Genomic DNA, 18225 nt, shown 5'->3' with positions numbered 1-18225 from the left:
GTAATAGGATTGCTGAAGGCCTATTTGAGGTTATTTATATACACTTTATATATTTTTATATGGAGAGAGTCTATATATTTATATGTACTATAACTTTTAAAAGACAGCTGTTTACGTCATTGTTATTATCCAAGCATGTTGCTACTCTGGTGTAGGTATACAGTAGGCAGAGAAACCAGGTCTGAGGTCTTGACAGGTGGATTGGATGGAAGGAAGAGAGCAGGGCATGAGCATGGGTTGTGCTCTGAGAGGTGATTATAGCCTCTGACCAAAGATAGAAGTGAGGGCGTGAGACTCTTCAGTGCTGGACCATGAAGCAGCAGGTCAGTGGATTGGGCCATCTTATCGAGTTGGAGGAGTGAGTGTCCTAAAGTGTGTGAATGAGAGAGTCGGTAGCTGGGGACTGGAGAATGAGATTCTTGAACATCTGGGAGCTGTATAGTAATACATGATTATGACAAGAATTTACATGTGCTGGAGTAGGTAGCTGAGGTAGGGTGGGGACAGGATGGTTGCAAGTGAGAGAGGGAATTGGTACAGAGTTAAGAGTGCTGCGTGGATGCGTACATGGTGGGGGTCGGTGGGAAGGCTGGCCCAAAGAGGAGGGCCGTGACCTTTGTCAAACTCCCTGGAAGAGAGTGCTTAATGGGAAAGGTTTGGAAGGATGTCATCCAAGAGCATGCACTTTAAAGGAGATGTGGGTTTTGAGAGAGAGGGAGAAATGGTCTGGTAATAATTTTCTCTGAGGATGGACAGGTTTCAGGTAGAACAAGAAAGGAAAGGAAACATTTAGAGACCAGGATGAAGCTATACAATAGATATTGACGTTGACAAGAGTGAGTTCTGGGGGTCATGTGCAAGGATTTGGGGGTTGAGGGCTTCTCATCCTCACTTTAAGTAATTTTTGCCTTACAAAATTATCATAAATGTTACTTAGTTTATCTGGAGGAATTATAAAATGTAATGTAGTTCTTCAGGAGCCAATTTGATCCTTAATTTACAACATGTCTGTTACAGGAATGGTTTGCAGTGTATGTGGAACTTAATCAGCAAATTGCAGCACTCTTAAATGCTGGGGATGAGGAAGATCTTGTAGAACTGAAGTCACTGCAGCAACAACTTAGTGATGTTTGCTATCGACAGGCCAGTCAGCTGGAATTTAGGCAGAATCTCTTACAAGCAGCTCTTGAATTTCATGGTGTTGCCCAAGATGTAAGTGTACTCTGATTGCTTTTCTGTTCTTCAAATGATCTGAACACTTATCTGCACATAATTTTTGCAGGTTTGCATGTCTCCTAATTATTTTTCTGGAACAATAAAATAATTTACTTGTGGGGAGATGATAAAAGTCTTTGATTTTTTTTAATTTTCATTTGTAAGTCATTTTGCATGCAACTAAACCTTTTTTGTCTAAATAGTGTACCAACCTAGTAGATGTATTTCATTTTGATTGTTTCTCTGTTTATGCTTTATAACATAGATTGAAATGGAAGTTTCAGTACTTTCTTATATTCTGCTGACCTGGATATAAATCTTTGTTTTCCTGGTGCATGCATCTGTTTGTTCTGTCTTTTCAGATAACATGTATTCTAATTATTAGTCCTTGTCTTTTAACAGCATAGTCTTTTTCAAGTGTAATTGTGATAACCTCATTAGATATAAACCTCATTAATCATTAAACACTTTAGATGCTGATTACATCAGGGTTATCTCTTTGGTGTCCCTCTGCTTTAGTTGTCTCAGCAGTTGGATGGCTTATTAGGGATGTTGTGCGTAGATGTAGCACCAGCTGATGGAGCATCGATTCAGCAGACTTTAAAACTGCTTGAAGAGAAGCTGAAAAGTGTTGGTAAGCAGATTTTAAAAATGCTGAAACATAAGGGTTCTTTTTTTAGAAATATCATTACTATTGTTAGACAAGTCAACTTATACTGAACTAATTATAATTATTTATAGGAAACACAGGAAAAATTAGTATAAAATAGGTTTTATTCCCTTGAAGGGTGTAATACGTGCTAAAATTTTTATTTTTCATTGATGGTCAGTCACCCTTCCTTCATTGGGCCTTTAGCCTTTCTTCTTTATCCAGCTATATCTACAGGTGCTATGTCTTGCATATACTATGAACAGTTATTTGTAGTGCATGCATAAGCTGTAATTAGCTGTGAAGTGTTCTGTGGTAAATCCTGTATGCCCCAAACTGTGTTTTATGCAATGATTTTTGTTGTTGCTATATCCTAACCTTGTGAATAAGTAGTCGGTTTGGTTCTGTGCATTTGTTTCTCCAAATTGGGAATATTGCCAAGGTTACCTACTCTCCCAAGGGGAGGATGATCCCATTTCACTTGACACCAAGGCCTTTTACATTTTACTACAGTAGGAAGGAAATACAGTGAATTTCCTTAGGTCATGACTGGAGAGGAGATAGTGGATGTACAAATGGGAACGGAGGGTTGTTCTGGGTAGGATAGGAGGGCAAAGGGGAATGGAGGCCAGGAAGCAGAAACCTAAGACAGATTTAGTAGAAAGTGGTAACACGTGATTGAACCAAATTAATTATTGAAAAGGATTTGAGGGAATGCATTTGAAAAATCATGTTTGTATGGGTAGTTTACTTGTTAGCAGCCTTTGTTATTTTAACACATAGGCATAATACGTATTTTGTAATTAATTTGCCAAATGCAGTTTATTTCAAAGCATCAGAAGTTTTCTAGAGCCATACTTCTCCTTTAAAAAAGAAAAGAAGAATTCCTGTGTGCTTGTCTGGTTTGGAATACTGTAAATCTATCCTAAATATTGCTTTTCGTTAGGTGTAAGCTGGAAGATGCCTGAACTCAAAATATTCAGCATCCTTTTTCAGTGATAATGCATTGCTTGAATGCTTTGAAGTTTTGTAACTCTTATACGTTATTTTGAACAAAATGTTTGCCTTGTTCTAAAAATTAGACTACATAAAAGCACAAAGGAAACAAATTGAAAAATATTACTAGCCAAAATAGAAATTTTCACACTTTCTTCCTGCTTTCAGTTTTCAAAAATAATTATCATCAATGGAAATTAACCTTTAGGAAATTCTCTTTAGGCAGAATTTGGCATGAGAAGGGAGCTCAATTGAAACCACATTTAAGGGTTTTATTGCTTGAAGTGGTCAGAGAACCCCATCCCAAGATAGTTTAATGTACAAAGCTGTCATGCTTGGAATCCAAGTACAATATCTGCTGAGAGGATTTACTTGAGGGAGGGAAAGCACCTCCTTTGTTTAAGAGATTAAATCTAGGAACTTTTGTTTTAGATGTAGGATTACAAGGTTTGCGTGAAAAAGGTCAAGGACTTCTGGATCAGATCTCCAATCAGGCATCCTGGGCCTATGGAAAGGATGTAACCATTGAAAATAAAGAAAATGTGGACCACATACAAGGAGTGATGGAAGATATGCAGCTTAGGAAACAAAGGCAAAGTTTGACTGTTAATGTTAATTTTTGCTAAAATAACATAATAAAATGAGAAGTGATATAATTTGTTTTCCATACAAAATAGAAGTTCTAACCTGTTACTATAGTAGGCATGTAGTAGGTTTTGGTGAGTGTAATTATTGTATATAATTGTACTAACAAATAATGACAATTTGTTCAACTAATGATACCTCTCCCCTTTTTAATTCAGTGGTAAAATTTCAATTGCACCCAAGTACTTCGCATTCCATGTCTCCAGTATAGCCTATGACTCTTTCATCTTTTAAGAAAACCCTTTTTCTCCTTTTTGGAGAATTTTGCTTTTCCATTTTCATTTGGTTTAGAGTTGCTATTAAATGTGTCATCTACATAGATCAGTTTCTTCATCTAAACTTCTGACTCACAAATTGTCACGCATTCTTTGTACTCATATTTGCTCTGAAAGGATTAGACAATAGACTCTGGGTAAGAGGCTATTTAGTTTTATTTTGTATAGAGGCAGGAATTTAAAGGATTCTTTGAAAATTCAATTTGCAGTAGCAACTGAGAGAGCGTTACAAAGTAAAGGATTAAATTAATATATTAAAGTATATACAGTGTAGCATGATTTTATGAAATTTTTGCACACTTAGAAATTTTAAGGTATCAACAAAACCTCACAAACTATCTCTGCGTCACAGAGAAAATACTCATTAGGCAGAAATTCCTTCTAGCCTCACATGCAAACTTAACCCATTTCATTATTTTATTCTAATCACAAAGGATGCTATAGCTCTGTTCTTTTTTTTTTTTTTTTTTTTTTTTTAAGATTTTTTTTTTATTTGAGAGAGAGAGTGAGAGAGAGAGAGAGCACAAGAGGGGGGAGTGGGAGAGGGAGAAGCAGACTCCCTGCCGAGCAGGGAGCCCGATGCGGGACTCGATCCTGGGACTCCAGGATCATGACCTGAGCCGAAGGCAGTCGCTTAACCAACTGAGCCACCCAGGCGCCCTATAGCTCTGTTCTTAATAAGCCAAGTTTACCCTCATGTCTTCCCTGTCTACTCTCGTTCTCTACTCTGATCTCTGCCTCTCATTTAAATGCTTAAGTCTCTCATTAAAAAAAAAATTACACACATGCATATACTTTTCTCTGCAACCCTTTCTTTGTCTTCTAGCCCTAGAATTCTCCTCCCTGACAGCTAAGTCATTTGAGGGTCAATCTACACTCATACTATTTCCTCCCTGCCTCCCATTTACTTTTCAACCCTCCTCAGTCTGACTTCTGCCTTCACCATTTCACCTAACTTGCTCTTACTGATGTCACTAGTGACTTTGTAATTACCATGTAATAAATACTTGATCTTGCTCAAAATCCAGGGAGTACTTTTGGTCTTCACGTTGCTTGATCACGCTGAATAGCATTGGACACAACTGACTTTTTCTTCTTGAAACTAGCTGACAACTTTGTCTTCTTTTGAAAACACCCTCATGATCCTGGCATTCTGTTTCTTCTTAGTTTTCTTCACTGGTTTCTTGTCCTCTAGCTAATTTCACTGCTTTCAGGGTTTGTTTTGAGGCCAAGTCCTCTTATTCTATGTGTTCTCCCTGGACAGTTTCACTACTTGAATGACTTTCTTTTATTTGATTGTGATTGAGTATTTATGGTTCTGACCCAGACTCCTGTCCTATGCTTTGAACCCATAATTACACTTGGCCTACTAGTATCTTTGGGTGGATGCCCCACACATTCCTGAAACCTAGTATGTCCAGATACTTGCTGTTCTCTTTTAATTTCCTATCTAGGTTAAAGTTACCATCAGCTACCAAATTTGGGATTTATCCTAAAATCATACTCTTCCTCATCCCGTATAGCCTGATCAAATATCTTAAGTTTTGCTGTCTCTGAATCCTGAACATTTTCTATTTAAGATCTTCTCTCTTACCTGCCTCTGGCCTTGATCCTCTCTAGTCTGTTGTACATGAGAATAATCTTTGTAAAGTGCATATCTAATCATAAAACCCCGCTCAGTGATTTCCTGTTTTCTCAGATGAAGTTCAGTCTCCTTGAAATAGTGTAGGAGACTCTTCATAACTCAATCCTGCATAATCTTATCTCCTACAGCTTTCCCATACAGACACAGTTGTTTTTATTTTCCTGAATGCATCGTGCTGTTTCATGAATCTATGACTTACAATACTTCTTTCTTCACTTTCTACCTGGTGGATTCTTACTTATTTTTCAAGACTCAGAGATACTTATTTTTGGAAGGCTTTTCAGATTTGTAAGGCATGTTAGTTACTTGTTCCTCCCTGCTCCCATAGAACTCTTTACATAGCTCTGCAGTAGCACTCACCACATTGTTTGTTTAAAAGTCTGCTGCCCAAAATGGGACCAACCTAATAGTTGAGACCGTGAAGCACATTATCTGACACCTGACAGTACGCATTAAATATATCTACAATATCATCTTCATCATTAAAATGTCTTCAGATTGTAAAAGTACTTCTCATCATCACTTCCTTTTAGTCCCTTGTTAGAATTACTTTAACCAAATTCATTTTAGTACTATGTTATGGGCTTTTATAAAGGGCATTCTTATAAAAAATACCCTTGTGACAATGGTTTCTATATTGTTATTCAGCTTCTTTAAGAACACTGACTGTCGTGGAGCTCAGTGCCTTCTAGGTAACTGGTCATTAGTGTTTGAGACTGTAGTGAGTTCCCTCTTCCTCTAAAGTACATGGAATTGCATGAGGACGAAGGGAATGGATCAGAGCTGAGTTAGCTAAAGTCACCTTGAAAGTTCAATCTGTACATCACTGTAAAATTTTAAAACACTGAATTGTGTCTCTCTACACCCAGAGATCAATAGAGTTTTTTTTCTTCTTTGGAACATAGATGGAGTGTTTTTTTTTTTAATTCAAAATTAGATATTACTTTGGGTAATGTAATATAATGAAAAGTGTTAACTTTTTTTTATTTGCAAGCTTTATTAAAATGCCGTTTTAAAGAAAAAGCTCAGATTATGTTTGAGAGATTTAAAACCAATAATTCATGAGTGGGTCAGTCTTTTCACTGCTATAAAATATGTTTTCCATGAATATTCCACAATTTTCCATTTTTCTGTTGGACATTTACATTGTTCACTGTCTTTTTAAAATTTAAATTAAATTAATTAACATATAGTGTATTATTATTTTCAGAGGTAGAGGTCAGTGATTCATCCATCATATATAACACCCAGTGCTCATTACATCACATGCCCTCCTTAATGTCCATCACCCAGTTACCCCATCCCATCACCTCTCCCCGCCTGCAGTGACTCTCATTTTGTTTCCTATGATTAAATCTCTTCTTGTTTGTGCCCTCTCTCATTTCATCTTGTTTTATTTTTCCCTCCCTTCTCTTATGATCCTCTCTTTCATTTCTTAAATTCCATATATGAATGAGATCATATGATACTTGTCTTTCTCTGATTGACTTATTTTGCTTAGCATAATGCCCTTTAGTTCCAGCCATGTCATTACAAATGGCAAGATTTCAATTTTTGGTGGCTGAGTGGTATTCCATTCTATATAAATACTACATCTTCTTTATCCATTCATCTGTAGATGGACATTTGGGCTCTTTCCATAGTTTGGCTGTTGTGGACATTGCTGCTATAAACATTGGGGTGCTGGTGCCCCTTCAGATCACTATATTTGTATCTTTGGGGTAAGTACCTAGTAGTGCAGTTGCTGGATCATATGGTAGCTCTATTTTCAACTTTTTGAGGAACCTCCATACTGTTCTCCAGAGTGGCTACACCAGCTTGCATTCCCACCAACAGTGTAAGAGGGTTCTCCTTTCTCCACATCCTCACCGACATCTGTCATTGCCTGACTTATTAATTTTAGCCATTCTGACCGGTATGAGGGTGGTATCTCGTTGTGGTTTTGATTTGTATTTCCCTGATGATGAGTGATGTTGAGCGTCTTTTCGTGTGTCTGTTGGCCATTTGGATGTCGTCTTTGGAGAAATATCTGTTCATGTCTTCTGCCCATTTCTTGATCAGATTATTTGTTCTTTGGGTGTTGAGTTTGATAAGTTCTTTATAGATTTTGGATACTAGCCTTTTATCTGATAAGACATTTGCACATACCTTCTCCCATTCTGTCAGTTGTCTTTTGGTTTTGTTGACAGTTTCCTTTGCTGTGCAAAAGCTTTTTATCTTGATCAAATCCCAGTGTTCATTTTTGCCCTTGCTTCCCTTGCCTTTGGAGACGTATCTAGCAAGAAGTTGCTGCAGCCGAGGTTGAAGAGGTTGCTGCCTGTGTTCTTCTCTAGGATTTTGATGGATTCCTATCTCACATTTAGGTCTTTCATCCATTTTGAGTCTCTGTTTTTGTGTATGGTGTAAGAAAATGGTCCAGTTTCATTCTTCTGCATGTGGCTGTCCCAAGTTTCCCAACACCATTTGTTGAAGAGACTGTCTTTTTTCCACTGGATATTCTTTCCTTCTTTGTTGAAGATTAGTTGACTGTAGAGTTGAGGGTCCATTTTTGGACTCTCTATTCTGTTCCATTGATCTACGTGTTTGTTTTTGTGCCAGTACCATACTGTCTTGATGATGACAGCTTTGTAATAGAGCTGGAAGTCTGGAATTGTGATGCTGCCAGCTTTGCTTTTCTTTTTCAACATTCCTTTGGCTGTTTGGGGTCTTTTCTGTTCCATACAAATTTTAGGATTATTTGTTCCAGCTCTTTGAAAAATGTCGATGGTATTTTGATAGGGATTGCTTTGAATGTATAGATTGCTCTAGGTAGCATAGACATTTTAACAATCTTTGTTCTTCCAGTGCATGAACATGGGATGTTTTTCCATTTCTTTGTGTCTTCCTCAATTTCTTTCATGAGAGTTCTATGGTTTTCTGAGTAGAGACCCTTTGCCTCTTTGGTTAGGTTTATTCCTAGGTGTCTTACGGTTTTTGGTGCAATTGTAAATGGGATTGACTCCTTATTTTCTCTTTCTTCTGTCTCATTGTTAGTGTATAGAAATGCAACTGATTTCTGTGCATTGGTTTTATATTCTGCCGCTTTGCTGAATTCCTATATGAGTTCTAGCAATTTGGGGGTGGAGTCTTTTAGGTTTTCCACATAGAGTATTTGTCATCTGCAAAGAGTGAGAGTTTGACTTCTTCTTTGCCAATTCGGATACCTTTTATTTCTTTTTGTTGTCTGATTGCTGAGGCTAGGACCTCTAGTACTATGTTGAACAACAGTGGTGAGAGTGGACATCCCGGTTGTGTTCCTGACCTTAGGGGAAAAGCTCTCAGTTTTTTCCCATTTAGGATGATATTCACTATGGGCTTTTCATATATGGCTTTTATGATATTGAAGTGTGTTCCCTCTATCCCTACGCTGTGAAGAGTTTCAGTCAGGAAAGGATGCTGTACTTTGTCAAATGCTTTTTCTGCATCTATTGAGAGGATCATATGGTTCTTGTCCTTTTTTTTAATAATGTAGTGTATCACGTTGATTGATTTGTGGATGTTGAACCACCCTTGCAGCCCAGGAATAAATCCCACTTGGTCGTGGTGAATGATCCTTTTATTTTAATTTTTTTAAAGATTTTATTTATTTTTGAGAGAGAGAGAGCGAGCATGAGCTGGGGGATAGGCAGATGGAGGGGGAGAGGTAGACTCCCCACTGAGCAGGGAGCCCAATGAGGGGCTCAATCCAAGGACCTTGGGATCATGATCTGAGCCGAAGGCAGACGCTTAACCGACTGAGCCACCCAGGTGCCCCGGAATGATCCTTTTAATGTACATTTGGATCCTACTGGCTGGTATCTTGGTGAGAATTTTGGCATCCATGTTCATCAGGGATATTAGTCTGTAATTCTCCTTTTTGGTGGGGTCTTTGTCTGGTTTGGGGATCAAGTTAATGCTGGCCTCATAGAAAGAGTTTCGAAGTTTTCCTTCCATTTCTTCAGAAGAACAGGTATTCTTCTTTAAATGTTTGGTAGAATTCCCCTGGAAAGCCATCCAGCCCTGGACTCTTGTTTTTGGGAGATTTTTGATTGCTGCTTCAATTTCCTTGCTGGTTATGGGTCTGTTCAGGTTTTCTATTTCTTCCTGTTTCAGTTTTGGTAGTTTATACGTTTCTAGGAATGCATCCATTTCTTCGAGATTGCCTAATTTGTTGGCATATAGTTGCTCATAATATGTTCTTATAAATGTTTGTATTTCTTTGGTGTTGGTGTGGTCTCTCTTCTTTCATTCATGATTTTATTCATTTGGGTCCTTTCTCTTTTCTTTTTGATAAGTCTCTTCTCCTGTTGGGTTTAGGTTTTATTTGCTGTTCTTTCTCCAGCTTTTTAGGTATAAAGTTAGGTTGTATATTTGAGTCCTTTCTTGTTTCTTGAGAAAGGCTTGTATTGCTATATATTTCTCTCTTAGGACCACCTTTGCTGCATCCCAAAGGTTTTAAACAGTTGTGTTTTCATTTTCATTTGTTTCCATGAATTTTTTGAATTCTTTAATTTCCTAATTGACACATTTTAACTTGCTCTTTAACTTCCATGCTCTTTACCCTCCATGTATTTGACCTCCATGTATTTGAGTTCTTTCTAAATTTCCTCTTGTAACTGAGTTCCAGTTTCAAAGCATTGTGGTCTGAAAATATGCAGGGAATAATCCCAGTCTTTTGGTACCATTTGAGACCTGATTGGTGACCCAGTATGTGATCTGTTCTGGAGAATGTTCCATGTGCACTCGAGAAGAATGTATATTCTGTTGCTTTAGGATGGAATGCTCTGAATATATCTTTGAAGTCCATCTGGTCCAGTGTATCATTCAAAGCCCTTGTTTCCTTGTTGATCTTCTGTTTAGATGATCTGTCCATTGCAGTGAGTGGACTGTTGAAGTCCCCTACTATTATTGTATTATTATCAATGTGTTTCTTTAATTTTGTTATTGGTTTATATAATTGGCTTCTCCCAAATTAGGAGCATAATTACTTACGATTGTTAGATCTTCTTGTTGGATAGACCCTTTAATTATGATATAGTATCCTTCCTCATAACTTTTTTTATTTCCTTGGAGCATCATCCTCAAAATGAGTATTTGAGAAACTTTATATGTTTATCTTTGAAGCTTGTTTAATGTTAACTGGCAACAGAGATTTCTTTGGGTTTTAGTGTACTACTTCATGCTTTGCTTCAGTATTTCCCAGAATCCATTCTATCCTCAAGAGGGTTTGTAGTTAGGTGTCTTTCAGGTATTTTGAAGTTTTGAAGTATTTTGATCCTTAAAATTCTTACAAATCAATACAAAGTAGTTGAAGTCTCCATGGTATATAGGATTAAGTATTTTAATATACTACAAAACATGTGTGCCAGATGATGATGTTAAAATAGTTATTAATGAAACTGAAATGATGTTCTGCCTTTATGTTTGGGTTTATTAGATGTGAAGACATGGTAGATGTGCGAAGGTTAAAGATGCTTCAGATGGTACAGTTGTTTAAATGTGAAGAAGATGCTGCCCAGGTAAAAGATCAATCAGGCACATGATGTAGTTGTCTTCCTTAAAAGATTGATTTCACCTAACTGTAAAAAAAAAAAAAAAGTGTGCTTTTCATGGTTCTTAGAAAGTAAATGGATTAAGTCAAATTCTAGTTTACCTTATTAAAATAATAAAGTGTTTTTTTACTTCCAGTTATTTTACTGGTCTCATTTGACTTATCTTCTCAATGAAATCCTCTATTGAGTGAGAAATTGGGATTATTTATTATTTATTATTGTTGACTTACTTGTTAGTTACATGCTAGGATTAAGGCTGGTATAGCACATTGCTTTTTTAACTTGCAAGAGGGTTTTTCAACTAGATGAGCCATATGCTATCTTTGTGTAGTTAACATCAGAGAACATCATTTCAGGTTGACCTAGAGGAACTTTATGATTTTAAATAGTAACATAAATCTGTAATTAGATTCCAGTAAGATCCATATTATATAAACACATGATCTTTTTTTTTTTAATTTAAATTCAGTTAATTAACACATAGTGTTATATTATTAGTTTCAGAGGTAGATTTCAGTGATTCATCAGTCTTCTATAATACCCAGTGCTTGGACATTAAGGAGAATACTTGATCTATTAATATAAATCATGTGCTATTAATTTTAAAAAAGTGCTTCTCTTTAATGTATCTTGTCCTTAGATCTTAAAAATTTTGAGGGGGAGGAAAAGTCATTAATTCATATAGCTTTCATTTAATGAAATAAGCTATTAAGCACTGAGGTTATAACTAATAGATTAATTAATCATATGGTAGTAATTTTTCTTTTTATAAATGTGGTGTTTTGATATAATAAGAGTTATGGATCCAGCTTCACTGTTCTTTATTTTTATTTAGGCAGTAGAATGGCTAAGTGAACTTCTGGATGCCCTGCTTAAGACCCACATCAGATTGGGTGATGATGCTCAGGAAACGAAAGTTTTACTGGAAAAGCATAGAAAATTTGTTGATGTTGCACAGGTGCAGAACTGGTTATCTTCCTTTTCTACAAGCTCAGTGTTTGAATAGCTTTCTGCATGATTATAATGTAACTTAACCCTCCAAGTCCAAGAAGGTTAGTTATGTTATTCCAGAAATATCACAGAACTAAGAAAATGTCAGCTGGTGCATCAAAAGTAGCCTGCATAAACTTGAGAGGGTTTATGTTTTCCTGAATACAGGTTCTGTATGCTCCCCTCTGATTTATGTTTTATATTATGCCATTTTTTAGGCAATCCAACTGTTAATTCATGAAAGTTAATAAGAAATATGTGTTAATATCAGTATAGTAGAAACCCCAGTTTCTGTATCTCACCAGTGTTAGTTTAACAATACAGATTTTGTGTGTGTGTGTGAAAAGTATCATAATTTATTTTCCCTAATAATTGAGTTCTCAGTGAACAATTGTGGTTTCCTGTATGGGATAAAAAGTGACCTATAAAGAGCCCATCTTCACCCATTTGTTTTGGCTAATGAGTGATCAGACATTCTTTTTGGCCTGTGGAATTGACAAGAATGAGATGGGGAAAAAAAGAAGAAGAGAGCAAAGCCTAACAAGAAAGAAAAAATTCAAAGTATTGTTTCCCCATCCTTTTTTATGCCTGCAGTTAGTTTGTAGTAGTAAGTGCCGTGGAGTCATTCAGGATTGATTTCCAGTAGTGTTACCTATTTGCAACCACAATCCTTCCTGCACACTTTCCCGACTCTCTTTTCAGAATTCTTTTACTATAATTTCATGTTTACTTTTTCTTTTTTAGAGCACTTATGACTACGGAAGACAGTTGCTACAGGCCACAGTTGTGTTGTGTCAGTCTCTGCGCTGCACATCTCGGTCATCTGGAGACACACTTCCTCGACTGAACAGAGTATGGAAACAATTTACAATAGCATCTGAAGAGAGAGTGCATAGGCTGGAAATGGCTATTGCATTTCACTCAAATGCTGAAAAGGTTCGCTTTTTTAAAAGTGTAGTCTCAGTAGTATTTACTGTGTATGTTTAAAATGTATTAATTTTAATATTATAATTATGTGATTAGCCTGTGTTTTTTTCCAACTTATATTAATCCCATTGTTTAAAGTTTGTTTAGATATATTGTCTTAGAGAGTTCAAATCAAATTCTCGGGTAGTATAATCCATACCAGTGCTGGCTTACTATGGTTGGAGAAATCCAAAACCATCTAAGAGTCGTCTCTCAATAGTGCTTCTCTTCTTACCAAACCTGACCCCCAGAATGAGCTATCTTTAGGGTGTCACAACTCCCATCACTTTCATTATGCAAGGAAAGGACATTTTGCCTCTGCAACTAATTGTCATAAATTTTTTAAAAGGGCACTTTGTAATTTTATAAGGTTTAAAGTAGAGACTACCCAGCTAAAAATAATGAGAATAAAGATGAAAATAAAACCTTTTTTTCATGTGTTATCTTTAAAGATTCATTCTAGAATTTATTTAATGAATTCATTAGTCCCGGAAACCAAAAATGCAATATGTAGTGTTATTTAGGCAAATTTTCAGTAGAGCCCTTTTCTTAACTCAGAGAAAATTTATAGCACCAATCCTTACATTTCCACTCTGAAGAGGAGCTTTGTTATGTAGTTAACTTTGTTTTGATCTCTCAGAATGAAAGTTTCTGTGTAGGGGATGTTCAATACAATATGAAATGTGAGAAACTGAAGATGTAAATGTGATATAGCCTAGTCTGTAGAACAGAAGAGATGTGACCAGGAATCTCAGGAATTGGGCAGTGTTCTAATGTACTTCTGTTGGAAACTGTTTATAGTCAACGCTTGCTGAGCTGGTCACTGAACTCCGTAGGTCAGTGTTTCGGTTGGTTTAAAACAGGCGTAACAATGATGAAGGTGAAAGTATATAAAATGGCTTAAACTTGTTTATCTACTCATTGTTTCATTTTTTTTAAAGATTTTATTTATTTATTAGAGAGAGCATGCACAAGCAGGGGGAGGGGCAGAGGGAAAGGGAGAAGCAGACTCCCCATTGAGCAGGGAGCCCGACTCGGGGCTCAATCCCAGGACCCTGAGATCATGACCTGAGCCGAAGGCAGATGCTTAACTGACTGAGCCACCCAGGCACCCATACTGATTGTTTTAATGAAAAGTTTTTATTGAAGTATATTAACACAGAAAAGTGTACAGATCATAAATGTTTGTTGAATTCGGTCTTTTCAATGAATTTTCACAAAGTGAACATGCCTGTGAAATCAGCGCACTATTTGAACAACAGAACATTACCAGCACCCCAGAGTTCTGCCACCCTCTTTTAATCACATTGTTCCTGCTGCCCCTGCCTCCTGTCCAAGGGTGACTACTGGCCCAATTTCTAACACTACTGATAACTTTTTAAGATACTGCTTTCAAAATGTATCTGCAAGGCCACTCCGGAAAACAGTATGGAGTTTCCTCAAAAATTTAAAAATAGAACTACCCTTAAATCCAGCAATCCCACTATTAGGGATTTATCCAAAGAACACAAAAATACTAATTCAAAGTGATGTATGCACCCTGATGTTGATAACAGCATTATCTACAGTAACCCAAGTTATGGAAGCAGCCCAAGTGTCCCATCCATAGATGAATAGATAAAGGAGATGTGGGGTATATACACAATGGAATATTATTCAGCTAGAAAAAAATGAAATCTTGCCATTTGGCCACCACACGTATGGAACTAGAAGGCATTATGCTAAGTGAAATAAGTCAGTCAGAGAAAGATAAATACCATATGATTTTACTCGTGTGGAATTTAAGAAACAAAACAAATGAGCAAAGGGGAAGAAAAGAGAGTCAAACCAAGAAACAGACTTAACTATAGAGAACAGAGATGTTATCAGAGGGGAGGTGAGTGGGCAATGGGTTAATAGGTGATGGGATTAAGGAGGTCACTTGTGAGCACCAGGTGTGTATGTAAGTGATGAATCACTGTATTGTACACCTGAAACTAATTAAACTGTATGTTAACTGACTGGAATTTAAGTAAAAACTTAAAATGTATCTGCAAGGAGATTTTAAGATCTAGACTTTTTTATGAGGCCATATAAGAATGTAAATGGTTGAGAGTTTTTTTGCATAGAATATTAATGTTCCTTTTTCTTCTGCTACGTGGCCTTTATCATGCTTATAATTAGCACAATTTAAGGTTCTTTACTGCTCAAACCTTTGTAAAGCTTTTTGTTATCAGATATTATTTTCTTCTTTATTGCATTTTGTTTTATACTGGCAAGCATAAATATAATCATAATAACTATAAGCAACTTATAGAGTATAATGACTGGGAAAATATTTAAGTTGAATCTAGAATTTTATATAAAGTTATTTATGAGTAATGCTGAAATAAACAGATTAGATTAAGTATAATGCAAAAATAGTTGCAAAAATAAATACTTCTTTTTCTTCTCCCCTCCCCACATTTTTCAGTTTTTTTCTTATAATCTAGTGTGTATCTTGGACTTATGGCACATCTCAATTTGAGGGACTAGCCACCTTTCAGGTGTTCACTAGGCTTGCTACTATATTGACTAGTGTGGGTCAATACCTATAGACTTAGCTGTTATAAATTATAGCAGTTTCTTTCTTCCTCTCCTCCCCTTGTTAAATTTAAATGATAATAGGTAAGGAAAATAGTATTTTATCAAGGACTGTAGAACTTCCTGTATTTGAATTATAACGTTATCAGTTTACATCAGGTAAGTCAGCAGATCAGTTTTTTAAAATAACTGTAAAATGCCTATATAGGTCATCCCATCAGTTATGTGTTTGTACTCTGAGTATATGTTGTTTTGAATTTATATTTTCTTTCATTTTCGACGTCTGTAAGCTGTTTGAGGTCAAATTCTATCTCAGTCACATCCCAAGCTGCTAAATAAACATTTAGTACAATAAATAATGAATGAATGAAGGAATATTTCTTAAGCACAGTTTGAACTTACTTTCTGAATAGTAGTCTAGTATTATTTTTTTCTTGGAAATCACTGTAGACTTTTTGTACTCCAATTATATATTATTAGTAAGGATTATGTATTTCATTTTATTTGAGTTTTTTGAGCCAACTTCACCAGTAATCAATCTTGTACAATGGTGTACATGGAGATGCTAAGAACAAAACAAAAATACCTTCAATCTACTGAATTCACATGAGCTTGATTGCCTTTCTATATCTCTTGATTGATGTTGCCATTTTATTTGTTGCAGATTTTGCAAGACTGTCCGGAAGAGCCTGAAGCTATTAATGATGAGGAGCAATTTGATGAAATTGAAGCAGTTGGGAAATCACTTTTGGATAGATTAACTGTTCCTGTAGTTTATCCTGATGGGTATGGTACATGTTCTTATAATTTTGTCTTTTTATTGGTGAGGTCTTAAAGTGAAATCATCAAGAGAGGAAAATCTATTTTTTAAAAAGCCAAGTAAGTTAGCTTTGGTTCCCATCTTCAGTTCCACAATAAATTGGTTTGTAATGAAAAGAAATACAAACTCAGCTCTTAGCAACAGTAGCAGTTGGTACTTGCTGCTGTCAAATGTGGTGCTTCTTGACAGCTTGTTGTAGAAGGTTGGTATCCTGGGTTCTAGCCTTGGCTCTCATGGGAGGGAGCAGGATGCCTCTGGGCTTCATCCGGGGCAGGGAAGGGGAACGCCAGGGTGTAATGTTTAGTGAGCTTATATCAAACATCAAGTTAAACACTTCACCTCATTATTTTTGACCAAACAGTGCTAGACCAGTATGATTATTCCTGATTTACAGATGTAGAAACCTGAACCTCAGAAAGATTAAGTGTGAGGTACTCAGGATTTCACAGCTTCTAAGTAGAATTGGGATACAGTCTCAGGATGGTCCAACTCCGAACGCATTCTCTTTCCTGTATGCTATATGGAGTCTGAATTTCTTCATTTGTAAAATGATGGGGTCCTGATTCCCACATTGCTTTCCATTTCAAAAGTTAATAATAAAAGTAAGAAGTAATCTCATGCAAATAAATGGGCCAGTAAATGAATCTGAAGGAGCTTCATCCCTGAGGATCTCAACCTCAGTGAAAATAATTTAGAGGTAATCCAGAGGATATTAAATTCAGATGACAGAGAAACCAATCATTGGATACATCTATCCTTACTCTGTAGTATAGTGTAATGGATAGGATTGTGGACTCTGGAATCAGATTTCTTGGGTTTAAATCTCAACTCTACCACTTACTAGCTGTAACACCTTGGGCAAGCCACTCAGCCTTTTTGTGCCTCAATTCCGTCATCTAAAAATAGGGACATATTATTCATACCTTTTCAGGTTACAGGGGCAGGGGAATTACATGAGTTAAATGTATATAAATTGCTTAAAACGAATATGGCACAGGGGCGCCTGGGTGCTCAGTCGGTTGAGTGTCATACTCTTCGTTTCGGCTCAGGTCATGATCTCCGGGGTCGTGGGATCCAGCCCAAAGTCTGGCTCTGTGCTGGGCGCAGAGCCTGCTCGAGATTCTCTCTCTCACTCCCCTCCTCCCACTTGTACTCTCTCTCTATAATAAATAAAATCTTAAAAAAAAGAAAAAAACAACAAAAAAAACCCAATCTGACACATAATAAGTGCCACTGCTATTGTGTGATGAACTTCAAATGATTATTTGGAATTGATTTTGGGAAGATACAATTTTATTCCCTTGAAAGAATATAATTCATAGTCTGCATTTAGATAATCTTTGGTCATAGCCAAAATTGAACCATCAGAAGTAGCCTAAATTCATATTAGATATCTGCAGTGTTTAAAAGAATAAAATCTAAAAATTTATAAATTTGGCTTATAACAATATTAGAGGGTGCCTTCTGGTTGTTCCATTCTAGGGAGTTCCCACCCCCATTTCTGTGCTTCATAACCAGTTGTTAACACCATCTCCATTCTACTCAGGTCAGCCTAGGAGCATCTATAACAAGGATTTTTGCTGGGAGTTCTCCTGTGTTCTACAAATAGTCCATATAGCATTTCCTCATGTTTTTAAGATTGAGAAATAAGTTAGTACTGTATATTCAGATTTCATAACCACCACCTTTAATATTTGGAATTGTTATTCTGTTCCATTTATATGATAACCTGTTGATGCTATATAAAGTTTGTTTGACAGCAAGCTTATTCAGATTTATCTTATGTAACGTTGTCCTGGAAAAATAAAAGAAATTAGATGATCTCTCTGGATTCATTGCTTGAAGACACCGGTTCAAATGTTGGTTTTGCCACTGTGTGATCCTAGTTAAGT

The 18225-nt window shown here is 36.4% G+C and overlaps 1 protein-coding gene across 7 annotated transcripts in view; it reads left to right on the top strand.

Annotated features, from left to right (window-relative positions):
* SESTD1 (SEC14 and spectrin domain containing 1) overlaps window positions 1-18225 on the top strand; it is a 155929-nt gene that overhangs the window by 129451 nt on the left and 8253 nt on the right. For all 7 annotated transcript variants that reach the window (XM_078071047.1, XM_078071045.1, XM_078071043.1 and 4 more), the window contains 7 exons: window positions 1018-1212; window positions 1735-1849; window positions 3293-3452; window positions 10881-10962; window positions 11831-11953; window positions 12730-12921; window positions 16178-16299. In XM_078071047.1, the coding sequence (XP_077927173.1) occupies window positions 1018-1212; window positions 1735-1849; window positions 3293-3452; window positions 10881-10962; window positions 11831-11953; window positions 12730-12921; window positions 16178-16299 (989 nt within the window). The remainder of the gene's footprint in view (window positions 1-1017; window positions 1213-1734; window positions 1850-3292; window positions 3453-10880; window positions 10963-11830; window positions 11954-12729; window positions 12922-16177; window positions 16300-18225) is intronic.

Source organism: Halichoerus grypus, chromosome 4 (assembly GCF_964656455.1).
Source record: "Halichoerus grypus chromosome 4, mHalGry1.hap1.1, whole genome shotgun sequence".
NCBI lineage: Eukaryota > Metazoa > Chordata > Mammalia > Carnivora > Phocidae > Halichoerus > Halichoerus grypus.
This window is presented reverse-complemented; position numbering and strand designations above follow the sequence as displayed.